Source organism: Cyprinodon tularosa, unplaced genomic scaffold (assembly GCF_016077235.1).
Source record: "Cyprinodon tularosa strain WSP-4 unplaced genomic scaffold, ASM1607723v1 ctg118, whole genome shotgun sequence".
NCBI classification, from domain to species: Eukaryota; Metazoa; Chordata; class Actinopteri; order Cyprinodontiformes; family Cyprinodontidae; genus Cyprinodon; species Cyprinodon tularosa.
Window position 1 is genome coordinate 1,093,973 of NW_024037981.1, and position 19,568 is coordinate 1,113,540.

The 19,568-nt window shown below is 37.3% G+C and overlaps 1 protein-coding gene and 1 long non-coding RNA gene across 2 annotated transcripts; both read left to right on the plus strand.

Annotated features, from left to right (window-relative positions):
- The first annotated feature begins 2,447 nt into the window (after positions 1–2,447).
- On the plus strand, positions 2,448–15,478 carry LOC119771476 (zinc finger protein OZF-like). The gene is made up of 2 exons (XM_038267503.1): positions 2,448–2,698; positions 13,673–15,478. The coding sequence occupies exons 1-2, from the start codon at positions 2,614–2,616 to the stop codon at positions 15,082–15,084; spliced, it is 1,497 nt and encodes a 498-aa protein (XP_038123431.1). The 5' UTR covers positions 2,448–2,613; the 3' UTR covers positions 15,085–15,478.
- Positions 15,479–18,167: 2,689 nt separating this feature from the next.
- On the plus strand, positions 18,168–19,169 carry LOC119799305. Its single transcript, XR_005282840.1, has 2 exons — positions 18,168–18,212; positions 18,994–19,169. It is a non-coding gene; the product is annotated as an uncharacterized LOC119799305 (long non-coding RNA).
- The last annotated feature ends 399 nt before the right edge of the window (positions 19,170–19,568 follow it).

A 19,568-nucleotide genomic window follows, 5' to 3' on the forward strand; every position in this document is an offset into this window, starting at 1 on the left:
GAAAAAAAATAAAAAATTAGCAAATAGACTGAATGCTTATTGCTTCTTCAGTGAAGGTTTACACTAATCTCAAGTTGCATTCATGCATATTATTCTTGCTTGTAGGTAGGTTATGACAACCTCTTAAAAAACTGGCACCCATAATGATAATGCCAAAACAAACAAAGCTCTAGTAGGAGAGTGTTGGAATTTGTAGATCTCTAAAGTATTTGAATCAGAAAGAAAAGGAAATGTGGATCTGTGCATCCCTAATTATTAATGACACGATGTAACAGCTGGAAAAAAACAGGAAAAATCAAGAGCATGAAGAGAATCTGTCCATTTGGAGCAGTTTGTTTATAGAAAAACAACTGATGGTGACATGGATGAAGACAAGAAGCCAAGAGACATTGAGATGCAACACATTTCCCATCTGTCCTCCTTTTTAGATTTTAAATATACACGTTTATTGTGTCTTAATATGTATTTCAATTGGGCTGAATACCAGATCTCAAAAAGTAATCATTTCCTGATACACCCAACCTTATATCTAAGTGATGCTGTTTGAAATTTAAAAAAACAGAAGTAGACCGATTCAGTATTTTACATGTTCTCCACCGACACAGTGAGCAAAATTGAAAAATTAACCAACTGTATGTACATAAAACAGTTTTTGAAAATGTTATTTTTTAAAGTAATTTTTTAACCTTTAAGCAGAAAACTTTACTTTTGTACTTAAGTACAGTGTAGAACCTGTCCTTTTTTCTTAAGTAAATTCTATTAAAAGATACTTCATTAATCCCAAGGAGAAATTAAATGTTGCAGTAACTCAAACATTATTTTTTTTAAGCTGTGTTGCAGTTATTGATAGCTGTAGGCAGGAAGGATCTTCTATAGTGGCCTGTCTTCCACCAGATCTGGAGAAGCCTCTGACTAAAAACACTCTGCTGTTGTTTACAAATCTTCTGAAGAGGATTGTCACAGTTGTCCATAATGTTCTTCACTTTATGAAGAATTCTTCTTTGTGAAATAATCTCCAGAGGTTCTAGAGGTGTTCCTAGAACAGAGCTGACCTTATTAATTAGCTTGTTGTTTTTAAGACATTAGCTCCCTTACGTCACCAGAGGATGAAAGATCACACTCTCCACGACAGACCTTTGGAAGATACGTAGCATTGTGCATTAAATGCAGAAGGACAAAAACTTCCAGAGAAGCTACAGTCTGCTCTGCCCCTTCTTGTACAAGGTTAACAGTTGTGTTCCAGACTTTTTCTCCCATGATGTTAATAGGTTTCAGCTTGTTCTTGTTTCTTCTGAAATCTAATTTCGGGGGAAAGATTGAGCCCCGAACAAGGTCATTCCCTCCTTCCTATTCCTCATGAGTCCATGTTTTGCATCAGGTGGATGGTTAGCTGTCCGTATCAGAAACTGACACGCCATCCATGCCTTGACCTTTATGTATCTTGCCTCTTTACCGCAGGATTACACATGGCGCTCCTTTATCAGTCCGTCTCCAAGATGTGCCCATATCCTGTGTAGACACGAAGGCTGTCCTGATTAGATGACCTCCGTACACACAGTGACATCCACCATGTGAAGGAAGGCCTTCTACTCTGTCTAATCTGGTTAACAAAGTAACAATGCACATCATGTATAAAGAATAAACCTAACACTTCATTTGAAAATACTGGACCACCTCTATTCAGAAGGTGGGAGCAATGTGATAAAAATTTGTCTTATGGACAGACTGGAGTCTTTCTTTTTTCTAGAATCTAGATGATGGATTTAGTAGTTTCTTTGTTTCTTTCTTTGGGTATCTTCTCACATGAGAGTTAAAGGAAATAAAAAGGCTGAGAAGAGGGCTAAAGAAAGCAGAATGAAATTGATATGAATCTGTTGGAAAATAATGCAGGAAAGAATAATAAATATATTTTGAATGGGACATTCAGAATGAAATGCAATTTTACATATAAACATGGATCAGGAAAGTGTGAGTTTTGTGAAAAAGGTGAAACAATAGAGAGTGTAATGTCTATTTTTAGAAAATATCAGAAATAACGAACATCATTTATAAGCAACCTTGAAAAGGAAAAAGAGCGATAGCATTTTAGGCCAAATCACTTGGGTGTATGTTAATAGATTTATGTTATGTTATTATGTTCTATCAATGTTATTCCAGGTTAACTGGGATTACTTAAAACAATATAGGAAGTTTATATATTTATCTATTTTTCAGAGCCTGCCATCTTGATTTATACTCAGTACTGGTTGGTCCTTTAATGCCAACCAGCACTAAAATACAAAAGAAGGAAAGATTCTCTTTTTTTGTTCTTGGTTTTTAAGTTATTTATGCTATTGTTTGTATTTTTTAGGTCGACATTTGGTTCAAACTCCTTTCCAGTGGGTGGCGGTAATGCACCTTTAAAGTTGTTTACCAACCGCCAATAAAGGAAACAAAAACACAGAAGAAGAAGGAGTAGTAGAAGAAGACAGAGCTCTCCTGTAGATGAGTTCCTCCCTGTTTAGTAAAGAAAGGCAATCATTTAACTGTATTTTTTAAGAGTTTGGGTGAAGACTGAGCGCCAAATGTTTAGTAAATGTTAAACGAACATTGAAAGATAAGCTAAGAGCAAACATGAGTGCAGCAATAGGAGAGATTCCCGAAACAGTTAAAGAGGAGGACAAAGAATATAAGACGGAACACAACATCCTTGAAGCTGGTAAATTGCCCTTTCCATATTACATCTGCATGCTTTCATGTCAAATGTACGTTTATAAGGTGAATAATGGATTGACTTCTTTAAGCCCAAATGTACCATGGAACTGTTAAACAATACGCGTCATCTCTCCTTTGAGCCGACCCGTGTCCGCCATATTGTGAGTGGAACCCCGAGGTTAGGAACAGACACAAGCTAACCTGTAAACACGGCGATGCCGGAGAAGGGAACACGCAGAACAAATCTGTCATTTTGGATTAGAAGCGACATTTTCAAAAGTTTTATTGGTTTCCTTTTTCAAAATAAATTGCAAAAACATGAACATTTAACAGTTAACACAAAAATGGGAATATTACAATAACAATTCTCTTCACAGATTAAGAATAAACATCATTTTTATTATTTTGACTTTCAAGAAATTTATTTAAGATATCCTAAATATATATTCAGTCAAGCTTAACTCAGCGCATTTAATAAAGCTATTTTGTTTTTTTACATCTGAATATCAGTTTCTTCTAAAATGTGATTTAGAAAATCTGTTATTGAAATTCCAAGTAGGAATGTAATTTTGACCTTGATCAAATTTATTTTAATGATTAATGATGATAATGATACAAATAAAACAACAGAGAGGAGAGTGCTCTTAATAAATGGTAAAACGACCTGGCATAGAGCAATCCTCTCATTCGTCATCTTCCTCTCCTTTGCAACTGGAGTGCTGTTGCTCTGTCTTTTAAAACATTCTCCATTTTGTGTTTTTGCATTTACCTCTCTAGATCCAGTGACGGGATTTAGGAACTTCCCGTTGTCTGTTGCCCTGGTGACTCATTGACTCGGGGCTCCACTAAAAATGGCTTTTTATATGAGTTACGCATTCCCCACTCTGAGTGACCAACTCAAAGTTGGTTGAACTAACCCACAGCAGCTTTTATATGACTGAAATCTCAGTTTCCAACCGTAGGCTAGATCAATTCAAAGTTGAGGATTGAAGATTTTTAAAACTTGCTTTGTGAAATAGGGAGAGGTTAGGTTCAGACGTTTAGCCCATGTTGTCAACACTCCAGGACAGGGGTGTCAAACTGGTTCCAGAAAGGGCCGAGTGGCTGCAGGTTTTCTTTCCATCCAAGCAATAGCACACCAGACTCCAGTCATCTAATCAAAAGAGTCCAATATGAACATGATGACTTGAATGGAGTCTGGTGTGCTATTGCTTGGTTGGAAAGAGAACCTGCAGCCACACGGCCCTTTCTGGAACCAGTTTGAAACCTGTGCTATACGCCCTTCCCAAAATCTATCAAAAAATGTCCCAATTGCTTGATTGGAGCTCTCCAAACAGGTTTTTAAAATAGTCGACACAAACATTGCCTTTAATTTAATTTAAATAGCCTGGACTGCCCTCCCTCTTTTTCAATGGTCTGCATATGACATCTCTTTGTACTTTTTCATGTTGACTCCCCCAATGAAAATTAAACTTTATTTTCCATAATTTCATCATTATTTTAAATTGGCTGCCAGGTAAGCCAGTGAAGCTATAACTTCTGGTTTTAAAACCAAAACCTTACTCGTTTAATTCCCCTTGACCTTTTGGGGGTTTCGCTTTGTAACTTTCTTTATCTGTGATGTCCTCATTTGTACTCCTAAAATCTGGATTTCTCTTTTATTCAACTGACCCCCTTGTTTCTCTTGTCTCCTTCCAATTAATATAATCTTTTTCATTTTTATTATCTTTCTGAAGCTCAACTAAACTTTTCACACAGCTGTGGACTTTTGCCTGTTTTCTGTAAGTAAAAGGGATCAGGTCATCCATATACATTGTGTATTAAGCTTCTTTGCCTTTGCTGCCAGGAGGAATTACTCCTCTAATTATACCCTTTTGTCTCAATGCACACGCAGTTAATCAAAAATTATAATGTCATCATGCTTACTAAGTTCAGATGCACCTGAATTAAACAGTTTGTCCAGTAATGAAAGACAGGAAACAAAGGAACTGGCAGAAATTCAGGAAGTAGTGGAGTTGGGCATATGGCCCCCTGTTAAGTATAAACCTCAAGGTGTCATCTTTTCTCCATACAATTGTCTTTAGTAAAATACTTCATCAGGCCGGCGGCTATAAAAGATCCTTCATGCTTACAGCTAAAACTATCTACTACTTTAGAGATCAACATCTAAAACTAATTTTTGTAATTTTTTTGTGATAAGTTATAAAATGGTTAGTTACACTTTTGGGTCAATAAATTATTTTTAAATTAAATTTGAAATGAACATAAAAGGAGGCTTTGAAACATTATAAAAAAAAACCCCAAAAAACAAGGAGTTTGTGATCCTCGTTGATATTAACATGATTTGGACCAGTAGATCCTTTTAAATGCACAGCGTCAAAGCCGGGACTTAAACAATGAATCAAGGTTGAAACTATATTTGACAAACTGGCAATTCCTATTTTTGGCCTTACAGATATTGCACAACCAGGAAAGAGCTTCTTAATTTTCAGATCATGTTCTTATTTTTGTAATTAGAAAAATAGAAACACAAACTGGAGTAAAGATGTCTCTCTGTTAAATGCTGATATCATCAAATTGTCACAATAAGCCGAAGACAGGGCACCAAAAAAAATTAAATAAATTAGGGCTGCAACTAACGATTATTTTGAAAATCGATGAATCGGCCGATTATTTTTTCGATTAATCGATGAATCGGACACAAAATATTTTTTTTATATTAACCTCTTTATTCCAAAATAAACATTTTAGACAGAACAAACAAGCACACAAGTACAGGTTTCTCATTAACTGTACTGGTGCAATATGAAAAATAAATGTTTGTTTTAAAACTACGCAAACTTACATGAGAAATGTAGCTGTACATCCACAAAATATAGGGTACTTTGTTTCATAAAGCGCAAAAAGAGACAGGCATTTTTGTTTTTTAAAGCCCCTAAGGGGTTCAAACAATAGGCCCCCCCATTTCAACAAATGAGGTTTTTTTAGACTAGAAGAGTTCTGCCTTTTAAGACAGGAAAGTATAGCAGTTAAAGTTGCTACTTGAGAAAATACTGAACCATAGAGATAAAAATAGCCCTGTGATTCAAATTATAAATTGTATTTGGAATAAAAATGAGAGAACTAGGGGTGGTAAAAAACACATCCTCCAAAGACAGATATTTCCATGGGAATGTGGCAGATAATTAATTGACATATTACTGATCTTGCTGGATTTTATTCTGCTTTACTTCCATAAATTGCAGGATCTTCTTTACTTTATCTTTGCCAGAAGATTTAAACTTAAAAGCCTTGCCATCATAATTTGCAAATTAATTTATTTATAAAGAAAATATAAACGCTGCTTAAGCTAATTCAAATGAAATTAAAAGTAAAATAAGTAGCCAACCTTATCACTGTCTGTAACCTACTAACACGGTAAGGAAAGCATCAGATGAGCTACCTGAGAAACTAACTTACGTTTCCCCACTTTAAAATGAAACAAACATGGTTACTCATCCTTCTGATCAGCTATCTTCACTGCCATTGAAGGCTCCAACATGTTTTCTTTTCAGGTGCTGCGTCATAACAGTGGTGCTTCCGTGCCATGTTTATTTGTTTTTACAAAAGTCGCATGTTACGACTTTTTTCACTTTACAAAGCGCAGGCTATTTTAATTATTGTGATCAATTTGCGCCGTCAATCCCGGGGCATGCGCGCTTCATTTGCAGTCTGGACGCTGAGGGTAAACTCCTCACTAAAATCCTGCGGCTCTGACTGCCCCGCTGAGAGGGATTCCTGTGGGAGAGGGAGAAAGGCGTTGGGATGGGGGAGGCGCCCCACGGCAGCAGCTGCCGCTGGAGGACAAGAGTAGGAACGATACATGCTTTCACGTAAGAGTCTCCAAAAGCCGCCAGTGACACCGTAAAAAGTCGCCAGATTTGTCGCTAGTCGCTTTTTAAAAAAATAGTCGCTGGAGGGGTCTGAAAAGTCGCTGAGTTGGCAACACTGCAACTGCGGCGCTGACTCGCTCCGCCATATTTTTTTTTCTTCCCCGGGATGACGGCGGCGGCGGATGACGCATTAATCGCGCGACACAACTAATCGATGATTAAATTCGTTGCCAACGCTTTTAAAAGTCGATTTTTATTGATTTTCTCGATTCGTTGTTGCAGCCCTAAAATAAATAATAATAAAAAAAAAAATATATATATATATATATATTAGGGCTGCAACTAACGATTATTTTAAAAATCGATGAATCGGCCGATTATTTTTTCGATTAATCGATGAATCGGACAAAAAAAAAATTTTTATATTAACCTCTTTATTCCAAAATAAACATTTTAGACAGAACAAACAAGCACACAAGTACAGGTTGCTCATTAACTGTACTGGTGCAATATGAAAAATAAATGTTTGTGTAAAAACTACGCAAACTTACATGAGAAATGTAGCTGTACATCCACAAAATATAGGCTACTTTGGTTCATACAGCGCAAAAAGAGACAGGCATTTTTGTTTTTTAAAGCCCCTAAGGGGTTCAACAATAGGTCCCCCCATTTCAAGAAATTAGTTTTTTTTAGACTAGAAGAGTTCTGCCTTTTAAGACAGGAAAGTATAGCAGTTAAAGTTGCTGCTTGAGAAAATACTGAACCATAGAGATAAAAATAGCCCTGTGATTCAAATTATAAATTGTATTTGGAATAAAAATGAGAGAACTAGGGGTGGTAAAAAAACACATCCTCCAAAGACAGATATTTACATGGGAATGTGGCAGATAATTAATTGACATATTACTGATCTTGCTGGATTTTGTTCTGCTTTACTTCCATAAATTGCAGGATCTTCTTTTCTTTATCTTTGCCAGAAGATTTAAACTTTAAAAGCCCTGCCCTCATAATTTGCAAGTTAATTTATTTATAAAGAAAATATAAACGCTGCTTAAACAAATGTAAATGAAATTAAAAGTAAAATAAGTAGCCAACCTTATCCCTGTCTGTAACCTACTAACAAGGTAAGGAAAGCATCAGATGAGCTACCTGAGAAACTAACTTACGTTTCCCCACTTTAAAACCAAACAAACATGGTTACTCATCCTGCTGATCAGCTCTCTTCACTGCCATCGAAGGCTCCAAAGTGTTTTCTTTTCAGGTGCTGCGTCATAACAGTGGTGCTTCCGTGCCATGTTAATTTCTTTTGAAAAAAGTTGCATGTTATCACTTTTTTCACTTTACAAAGCGCAGGCTATTTTAATTATTGTGATCAATTTGCGCCGTCAATCCCGGCGCATGCGTGCTTCATTTGCAGTCTGGACGCTGAGGGTAAACTCCTCACTAAAATCCTGCGGCTCTGACTGCCGCGCTGAGAGGGATTCCTGTGGGAGAGGGAGAAAGGCGTTGGGATGGGGGAGGCGCCCCACGGCAGGCAAAAGCCGCCAGTGACACCGTAAAAAGTCGCCAGATTTGTCGCTAGTCGCTTTTTTGAAAAATAGTCGCTGGAGGGGTCTGAAAAGTCGCTGAGTTGGCAACACTGCAACTGCGGCGCTGACTCGCTCCGCCATATTTTTTTTTCTTCCCCCGGATGACGGCGGCGGCGGATGACGCATTAATCGCGCGACACAACTAATCGATGATTAAATTCGTTGCCAACGCTTTTAAAAGTCGATTTTTATCGATTTTATCGATTCGTTGTTGCAGCCCTAATATATATATATATATATATATATATATATATATATACACATACACTCACCTGCCACTTTATTAGGTACACCTGTCCAACTGCTCGTTAACACTTAATTTCTAAGCAGCCAATCACATGGCGACAGCTCAGTGCAATTAGGCATGTAGACATGGTCAAGACAATCTCCTGCAGTTCAAACCGAGCATCAGTATGGGGAAGAAAGGTGATTTTAGTGACTTTGAACGTGGCATGATTGTTGGTGCCAGAAGGGCTGGTCTGAGTATTTCAGAAACTGCTGATCTACTGGGATTTTCACGCACAACCATCTCTAGGGTTTACAGAGAATGGTCCGAAAAAAAAAAAACATCCAGTGAGCGGCAGTTCTGTGGGCGGAAATGCCTTGTTGATGCCAGAGGTCAGAGGAGAATGGCCAGACTGGTTCGAGCTGATAGAAGGGCAACAGCGACTCAAATAACCACCCGTTACAACCAAGGTGGGCAGAAGAGCATCTCTGAACGCACAGTACGTCGAACTTTGAGGCAGATGGGCTACAGCAGCAGAAGACCACACCGGGTGCCACTCCTTTCAGCTAAGAACAGGAAACTGAGGCTACAATTTGCACAAGCTTATCGAATTTGGACAATAGAAGATTGGAAAAACGTTGCCTGGTCTGATGAGTCTCGATTTCTGCTGCAACATTCGGATGGTAGGTTCAGAATTTGGCGTCTACAACATGAAAGCATGGATCCATCCTGCCTTGTATCAACGGTTCAGGCTGGTGGTGGTGGTGTCATGGTGTGGGGAATATTTTCTTGGCACTCTTTGGGCCCCTTGGTACCAATTGAGCATCGTTGCAACGCCACAGCCTACCTGAGTATTGTTGATGACCATGTCCATCCCTTTATGACCACAATGTACCCAACTTCTGATGGCTACTTTCAGCAGGATAATGCGCCATGTCATAAAGCTGGAATCATCTCAGACTGGTTTCTTGAACATGACAATGAGTTCACTGTACTCAAATGGCCTCCACAGTCACCAGATCTCAATCCAATAGAGCATCTTTGGGATGTGGTGGAATGGGAGATTCGCATCATGGATGTGCAGCCGACAAATGTGCGGCAACTGTGTGATGCCATCATGTCAATATGGACCAAACTCCCTGAGGAATGCTTCCAGCACCTTGTTGAATCTATGCCAAGAAGAATTGAGGCAGTTCTCAAGGCAAAAGGGGGTCCAACCCGTTACTAGCATGGGGTACCTAATAAAGTGGCCGGTGAGTGTATATATATATGTATATATATATGTATATGTGTATATATATGTATATGTGTATATATATGTATATGTGTATATATATGTACCGTATTTTCACGACTATAAGGCGCACTTAAACGTCTTTTTTCCCCCTCAAAATGTGCCGTGCGCCCTATGGTGCGGTGCGCCCTATGTGTGTTGTAACTGCGACTTTTGAGACCACCTCATTGAGGAGATGATGAAAGAGTGGCTGAATGTAAGGAGACCAGCTGTTTTTTTTCCACTCATCACCATTAATATGTAACTCCATGCGTGCCCATCTCACAGCTGATGTGAAAAACATGGGGAAACAAATTAACCCTGTGCTCGCTGTTCAACCGCTCGACATCGGTGTGAACCGGACCCAGCAGGTGCAGCAGAAGCAGCGAGGAATAACGTGTCTGCTGGCTCTGTTCTTCAAGCTTTTGCAAAAGCAGGCATTATTTCTGAGGAGCCGCGCTGCACGGAAAGTGACTCTGACAGCGCAGAAGGGGAAACTGGCATGTCTGATTTAGCGCAGCTGTTTAATTCAGAAACAGAGGATGAGGACTTTGAGGGGTTTGATTAATACTTTGTAATAAATACATGAATAAAGCACAATCATACTCAGTTTTGCTCCCGCTCTATTTTTCTACCTGAAAACTTAATTCAACAGCTGCCTGTGGGCCGCGGCGCATCGGGACTCACCTTCGCAGGTGTTTTTTCATCTAAATAATCTAAATCTTTTTAAGTGAGAAAGCCCACCTGAAAATTTAATCATTGCAGTCAGCTCATCCAGATTATTATCCTGCCTATGTTTTAAGTTAATTTATGCGTCAATAAACGAAGAAGAAGGGGAAACCGGCATGTCGGATTTAGCGCAGCTGTTTAATTCAGAAACAGAGGATGAGGACTTTGAGGGGTTTGATTAATACTTTGTAATAAATACATGAATAAAGCACAGTCATACTCAGTTTTGCTCCCGCTCTATTTTTCTACCTGAAAACTTAATTCAACAGCAGGCTCTGGTCCACGGCGCATACGGACTCACCTCCGCAGGTGTTTTTTCATCTAAATAATCTAAATCTTTTTAAGTGAGAAAGTCCACCTGAAAATTTAATCATTGCAGTCAGTTCATCCAGATTATTATCCTGCCTATGTTTTAAGTTAATTTATGCGTCAATAAACGAAGAAGAAGGGGAAACTGGCATGTCGGATTTAGCGCAGCTGTTTAATTCAGAAACAGAGGATGAGGACTTTGAGGGGTTTGATTAATACTTTGTAATAAATACTTGAATAAAGCACAATCATACTCAGTTTTGCTCCCGCTCTATTTTTCTACCTGAAAACTTAATTCAACAGCAGCCTGTGGGCCGCGCGGCGCATCAGGACTCACCTCCGCAGGTGTTTTTTCATCTAAATAATCTAAATCTTTTTAAGTGAGAAAGCCCACCGGAAAATTTAATCATTGCAGTCAGTTCATCCAGATTATTATCCTGCCTATTTTTTAAGTTAATTTATGCGTCAATAAACTGTATCAGAGGAGTAATCACAGCCCTGTGTCATCAGCGATGTGTCTCTCACGGCAGGTTCCCAGGTTTTAATAATACTTTGTAATAAATACACCTTGCAGCTTTATTTGCTGTGATCAGTGGGAATAAAGTAGTTTTAATATGTTTTTAAGTGAGAAAATCCACCTGAGAGGACATGTACCTGTATATAAAAAACGCGCCCTATAGTCCGGTGCGCCTTATGTGTGTGTTAAATACAGAAATGGGACACATAACTGAGAGTGCGCCTTTTAGTCCGGTGCGCCTTATGGTCGTGAAAATACGGTATATGTGTATATATGTATGTATATATATATATATATATATATATATATATATATATATATATTGTTTTCTGAAATCCCAATTCAGTTATATAAATTACCTTTGTTAATGCTTCACTTGTGTATCTTCTAAGGAGATAACTGCCACTCGAAAGCTTACAAAACACTAAAAATACCTGAAAATAAGTTACGCTTAAATGATCAAAATAACTTTAATACAGAGCTGGTTGTAGCCATCAATAGCTTACAATACTTTAGAAAACAAATTACTTCACCTGACAATGACCTCAAATTGTAGCAATAACTAAAGAAAATACATACTAAACATGTAATATCATTCAAAAAAATCTAAAGGAAGGTTTACTTATTTCTATTTCTGTATTTAATGATTATTTTATATCTTTTCAGTATTTCTTTCTTTCTCTAACAAACTAAATCCAGCTACTTTACAGGTTTACTTTTCAGCAGTATTACTTTTCTAAAATCAAGTTTGATTTGCTTGTTAACCTCTAAAGAGCAGTAGTACCTTAGATCGTCTCTAGGAGGAGAGGAACCGTGATAGCGTGGTGTGTAAACGGCCGGTGTGGTTAAGCCGGGCGTACACTGTGCGATTGTTTTCAGTCGTTGAACTTAGCTGCTGCTCACACTGTACGATTAACCACAGGGTTTAGTTGTACAGTGTGAGCTCACAGCTCACGATGTGCAGCACGGCGCTCTGATGCGATCTACCTGCTCACACTGTGCGACTAAAGACCACGTCGGACTTAGCTCCACACTGAGATGGAGCTGCTCTGACTCGTCTATCCTGAAGCCAAACAAATAGAAGGGGAATATTAAGCTCACTATAGTGAACCGTGCTGCCTTGGCAATTTGTGCAATTTTGTGCTGAAAGTCCTGAAAAGAAAAGGCGACGACGTATTTGAAAAAAAGTCATGGCTGAACAAACGTGGCTACTACCGTTCGTCAATTTTACAGACAGAACTGCATTACACTCATTGCATTTCTGCCACACTGCTATGTTTATATCTGAGAGAAAGAATAAAAAGAAGAATCCTTCTTTGCGCCCTGAGCAATTTGCCAACGACGGTCGGGAGAATATCAAACATGTTTGATTTTCTCCCGATCTCACGATTCCTGATCAAGAGGTGGTCGTGAGAGACTAATCACTGCTCATAACCCCCTGTACACTACATGACTCAGGACTCACGATCAGGCTGAAAGTCGGCCCGATCGGAAAATTCTCGCACGACTGGAAAATCGACCCGAAAATTGGCTTTAACTGATCCAAGCTCAGTCTGAACTCTGCACGCATCGGTTTTCAGAGGGTAGTGTAAATAGGGCTTTATTTTGATGATCCACCAGTAAAAAGAAAATCCTCCATTAAACCTTGAAGGCATGATCGTAATCTTGATGAATAGAATCGAGTAGAATAGAACCTCCCTTTATTGTCCCACAATGAGGAAACTGTGATGTTACAGCAGCAGAAGGTTATAGAAGAGGTGGTCACACATTGTGTACCTTAGAAAGTGTAAAATAAATATCAGATAGGAAAAAAAACAAAGCAAATTGAGTATTTTAATGTACAGTGATTTTTACAATATAAATACTCTGTATCTGGACAGTAAAAAAAAACAATAATAGCTGTGGACATTTTTACAGTAATGGATATGTGAAAAATAGAAGAAACACCAGAGATGTGCAACAGCATGTTATTTAACTAAAGGCTGGGCTATACACGGACACCAGGTCGTCTGAGTGAACGCATGTGTCCCCCCACCCCTAATCTCATACAAGTGTGGAGGCAGACTAGGAGTTAACTGTATATCTCCTGTGTTGTCTACTTGTGCTGTTTTATTTTCTCTATACTGCCACACATCTTTAAGTTTATGCCCCTCTTTCTCCCCTCCTTTTAAGTCTCCATGTCTGTTTTACACGATTTTACAATTTTTAATGAAGTTTCATAAGGACTCTTAGACTCTTGGTCTAGCACTGTACTGAACTCTGAATAAGCTAAGTACAATAATAAAATGCGTTATATGCTTGAATAAGTTCAGACATCATCACTGGATATGTGAAAAACGGTTATTTAAGAAAAAAAATTAAGGAATGGGAAAAATAAGAGAAGTAATTATAATTGAAGAACATTGTTTCTGTTTAAGTGCCTTACTTTCTAATATGCATTATGCTTTTCAATGTTTTCTGCAGATGTTCAGCAGGGGGTGATTGTTAAAGAAGAGGAACCTGTGGACTACAGACCATATGCTCACCTGAATGACCCAAAGCCTGAACACATAAAGGAGGAACAGGAAGAAATCTACGTCAGTCTGGGGGGAGAGCAGCTCAATGCAAAGGAGGAGATGGAAGCCATCAGCTTTCCAGTGTCTGCTTCTCTCAATAACAGTGTGAATGATAACCATTCCCCTCGGCTCTCTCAGCTTTATCCAGACCAGTTTACAGGCAGAGAGATTCCAGATGGTTCTATTTACTTAAAGACTGAAGACACTATGGAGGATGAGGACAATGATATAAAACCTTCAGTCTCTGAGCTGAAACACTTGTCAGACTTTGGGCTAACGACTAAGGACATGGACAATGACTGGAAGTCATTGTCATTGGATGAAAATATGAACAAACCTTATAGTTCCTCTATGTTTATTGAACATTTTTTTCATCCCTTTGTTCAAAACGACTCAATCGATTCAGATACAGAGTCTTCAAGCTTCCCAAATGAAGGCTCACAAAGGGAAGTCGAGCCAGGATTAAAGTTTAGCTGTGAAGACTGTGGTAAATTATTGACAGGAAAAAGCAGTTTAAACAGACACAAGAAACTCCACACTGGACAGAAACCCTACACCTGTGATGTATGTGGGAAAACATTTAGCACAAAGACAAAGTTAAATACACATATGAAAATCCACACAGGACATAAACCTTATATCTGTGATCTATGTGGACAAAGTTTTAGTGTGAATGGACATTTAACCAGACACATGAAAATCCATTTAGCAGAAAAACCTTTTTCTTGTGAGCTATGTGCAAAAGGATTTTGTGAAAAATCGTCTTTGAAAATACACATGATAAGCCATTCTGGACAGAAACCTTTCTGTTGTGATCTGTGTGGACAACGATTTGGCTTAAAAAACAGTTTAACCAGACACATAAAAATCCACACAGGACAGAAACCATTTTGTTGCAATTTATGTGGACAAAGTTTTAGTCGAAAAACACTTTTGAACTCGCACTCAAGAATCCACACAGGACAGAAGCCTTTTTCTTGTGATCTGTGTGGACAAAGATTTAATGAAAAATCAACCTTAACCAAACATATGATGACCCACACGGGACATAAACCTTTCTGTTGTCTTGACTGTGGGAAAAAATTTAGGCAAAAAGTACATTTAGAGACGCACAGTAGAATCCACACTGGACAGAGACCTTTCCCATGTGACATATGTGGAAAAAGATTTAGTGAAAAGGGAAATCTAAGTACACACATGAGGATCCACACAGGACATAACCCTTTCTGCTGTGATCTTTGTGGGGCAAGATTTACTGAAAGCACAAGCTTGAAGAAACACACGAAAACCCACAGAGGAAGAAAAATGGCTAAGCTATGAATACACAATAAAGCCACTTTAAGAAAAAATCTTGTAAAGTTTCCCATCAAAAAAGATGTAAAATACATTAAATCATGAGGTATTTACACCCCAAGGTTCCAGAGGTTATTAAGTCTTACAGTCATGTGTTGATTCCCTGTGTTGTCTTTGATTTGCACTGTTCTCTTACAAAACAATGATTTTATCATTTTACTGTATTAGCTTAACAAAGTTACCGGATGAAATGGGGTGATCAGAGCTCTATAGTTATAGTGACTTAATATCACAATGTTTTTGGTTTTGTTTTTATCACTGCTACTTACGTTATCAAGGCGTTACTTTAAAAAATGAAATTGTCTAGAGAGCTGTTCTAAACAAAATTTCTTTTTGTTTAAACTTGTGTTTACAAAATGACAAAATAAATCTAAAAAGAAATGCATGTTTATTGCAAATTAATAAAAATAAAGATTGTTGCTGAACCTGGCTGTGATTAGTGAATATCTGAAGAAGAAATTTATATAATCTGTCAACTTTATTTGGACTAAATTATTTTAGATAATCTTCAAGAAGAAATCCGAAACGGGGAAAGTTAAGGATCTCCAACTATGAGATCCATAGACAGTATGTTTGGTGGAACGAAAATCTGAATCTTTCACAGGTTTAGTTAGGTTAGTCACAAATTGAACAGCTTAGGCTATATCAGGCTATATCTAGAAGCCCATTTCACAAAGCAGGTTTACTAAAAACTCTTAAGTTGTATAAACCTGAAATCAGGGAAAACTGAGTTTTCTGTTTCACAGAGTTAACTCAATCTCTGATTCTGTTACCATATTAAAATTCACAGATTGCAAAAATGTAATTCTATTCTCCCTATTCTTTGCAGCTGTAGTGCTAATGCTCTTTTTAAACATTTTCTCCAATATTATTTCAACTATGCATTAAAACCTCTAGCTGCTTGCTGTGAATTAGGCCCTTCCTGTTGTCTGTTGTCATGGTGACTTGCTTCACTGATGATATCTTTCCATAGTATTTATGCACATGCTGAACTCTGAACCTAATCAGAGTTGATTAAGCTAGCTGACAGCAGCTGGTGAAAATGAAAACTCAGAGCATCCAACCTTAGGCTAGATCAACTCAGGGTTGAGGATTTGAGTCCGAGTTTGTTAAACTTTTTTGTGAAATGGGCTTCAGTCAGAGATGAAAGTAAGCTGGAGTGTTCTAGCACTAAGCACCGTTAAAATGTTTAATGGTGGTAAGCAGTATCTGGAAGAGCGGCTGCCTGGTATTTTTTTTCCCACCAGTTAAAAACACAGACTTTCTAAAAATATTTTCTTTATGACGATGACATAAATGACAATGACAATACATAGAAAATACAACATTCTAGATATTCACAAATCCAATTTTGAACATCAAAAATATATTTCAACTAATAGAAATGTCGATATAAACTACTTCTTTTATTAATAGTTAAATTAGAATTCTATACATCTGAATTTTAATAGGGCTCCATTTTAACATAAAATAGGCAGGATGACTAATAACATTTCTATTATTGATTGCACTAAAGCATTCTACCTAGTCACAATTACAATTTTCCTAGTCAAAATTGTAATATAGATATCAACTTTTAAGTAATCTGGAATCACATTTATTCTAGTAAGAACTACATTTAAGATACGTAGAAATAATTACCCATATTAAGTTTATGTTGTAACATATATTTGCTTGTTCTAATGTGTATTAGAACAATACTACAATAGTATTCTTCCTTTCTAAAATGAACATTTTTGACATCCGAAAGGAAATTTTCACTAATACAATTTATGTCACTTTTCCCCATTCATGTGTGTTGGGCCGTTACTTTCAGATATCCAAAATAATATCACTTCTATCTAAAAATAAAAAACTCTGTGGAAGTCTAAATATAAATTTGTAGAAAAAAATTTTAATGGTCACAATTTTTATTTCTTTTTCTATACAATCATATTTTCTGCATCCTCAAATTTTATTTTTGATGGGGAAAAAAAAATCGTAATTTGTGATTTCTATATTTATAGCTCTAAGTAGTAGTGCTGTAGTAGTGCTGTAGTTTTAACCAGCAAGAATATTCTTATTTTAGTGATCTGCAGAGGTGTTAAGTAACAAATTACAGATACTTGGAAAAACAGAGTGGACAGGGCTTCTAATAAATATCTAAACGGCCTGCCACGTTCCGTCATCTCCGATATGTATAGCTCGTCTGACGTCATCACCGCGCATGCTCACAACACGGAAGCGTAGGTTTTCTGTATTTTTGCTTTCTCCACATTATACATTATTCATTCAACTACAGTGAAACATGATAGTGAAACCAAAAAACGGCTGTCATTACCCGATCCGTACCGGAAGCACGATCCGTACCATCAGCTCATTTGCGCGTGCGCAAACAGAATAACTTCCAGTGGCCTTTTTATTACTTTTTTTATTCTTTTGTATTTTTTAGAGGCATGGGTTTCTTTTTGTATATCTTTGTATTTGCGTCAATATTGCATTTTCTAAAAATAAAAAAAACAGAAATACATAAAAAAGTTCAATCGCCTTGTGATAGTTACGTTGACTGCTCTGAGCATGCGCAAATATACGTCACACAGCGTATATATTTAAATTTGTTAAATATTTGATTCACTCTGTACTTAACTATGCACTCCAGCAGTACTGATCCCACAATGGATTCATTTGCTACCTTTCGTGACCTGCAGTTTTTCATTGATAAGGGAACATTTCCCGAAAATTTGGATTTTTATTTCAGAAAAATGACGTCAAGCAATACAATGGATTGAATTTAAAAAGCATCCATTTCTTCCAGAAAAGTCTTCAATATTGTCTTTACGATGTAGTTTAATATTCTTTAATTATTTAAGGATATAAATAAAGTTTTTTCAGTACCGTAATTACATTATTTTTTGGCGACCCGGAAGTTATTCTGTTCGCGCAGGCGCAAATGAGCTGATGGTACGGATCGTGCTACCGGTACGGATCGGGTAGCGACAACCATAGATATCCATAATAAAGGCTAGATGTCTTACGGCTGAGTCTCAAACGTCATCACCGGCGGCCATCTTACCTCAGGCAGGCTTTCTGTTGTGCTCTGTGGTACCTAATGTAAGGTGAGTGATCAGCACGAACACAAATACTCTTATCTCACTGAATTCTTGATGGATTTACAAACAGTTTGGTTTCTTACAAACATTATGAACGTGGCTATAATTCTAGATGCTTGAACATGTCGAAATTGCAGATTTTCTTGTCGAAAAATGACTTAATCATGCAGCATAGTTGTGCATCACGGCTACTTGCGCAAGTTATCAAGGCTGAGATTATTAGTCAATTATATAGGTTTTACTGACACCAATAACGATTGTATGACAATTAATCTTTGGTGTAAATTACAATCTTTGTGGATGTGGTTGTAGTTATTAGTTGGCTAATAACAATAATCTGAGTGTTGTTGTATTTTCATTATTAGCCTAACGTTAGCTGTCTAATAACAAGAAGCTGCAAAGTGAGACCTAACTTACTAGCTAGCTGCTAACGTTAACCAGCAACTTTACATCAGTGGAAGAGGCAGAATTTAACATGATTTCCAATCGATTTGGTCTGTCAACACATCTTACATTATGTTACAGGAATTTGCTGGGTTTATTAAAAGGAAGATGCCAGACTTTTTCTATGACATAATAGTATTACAAGATTGTTGTTGACTCAAAGCTTTTATAAGTTTGTATTAGTTTCATTTGGACAACTTAAAGATGGTGTTGTGCCAAACATTTTCAACTTTCCAGCTCATCTTCAAAGGGCATGTGTATTATTGAAATTTAATCACATATTGATATACCAATCTTATACACTGTGAATTGTTGTTGGTCACTTTTGTTTTTGTTTCTGCAGGTTATATAATGTGTAAGGAGGAGGAGAAGATGTTCCATCCCCGTTTGCTGACATTCCTGCACTAGTACATGACCACAGCTACCTTCCTATCCGCTTTGATGGCCTCGTGGACAACGCTCTCTTGTACATTACACAGAAGCTCAATAAAACCGTCCTTTTCAAAGGGCATTAGCCAAGCTATGTTTTTTGGGTTATTTTTTAAATCTCTGTCTTCCATGTGTATACCATCACAGTAGTGTAGGTGGGGATTTCAACATGCTACATCTATATATACTTGTGAAGGGACTATTGTACCAATTTTAATAGCAAATAAATGTCACTTTTATAATGGTTTGAAAATAGGAACTTTTGTGTAATTACCCCTGATATATAATCCGAATAGTCTACATGAAACTTCAAAGTGTTACCTTTAATTCGAAACCTGGATTAAGCTTCTACACCAAGAGGTTGCCACACAATAAGCCTTTTCTGTCAGTATTCCATATTTTATTATAACAATAATATTCATATTATAAAAGTATGTATGTAAATATAAATAAATTAGGACTGTGAAATAATCACACCCAAATAAAAGT

What these genes read in the sequence shown, in the direction of transcription:
- LOC119771476 (XM_038267503.1), top strand. Translation starts at nt 2,614, where the DNA reads ATGAGTGCAGCAATAGGAGAGATTCCCGAAACAGTTAAAGAGGAGGAC. An exon ending in ACACAACATCCTTGAAGCTG is followed by an intron (nt 2,699 to 13,672) that starts GTAAATTGCCCT and finishes TGTTTTCTGCAG; the next exon opens with ATGTTCAGCAGGGGGTGATT.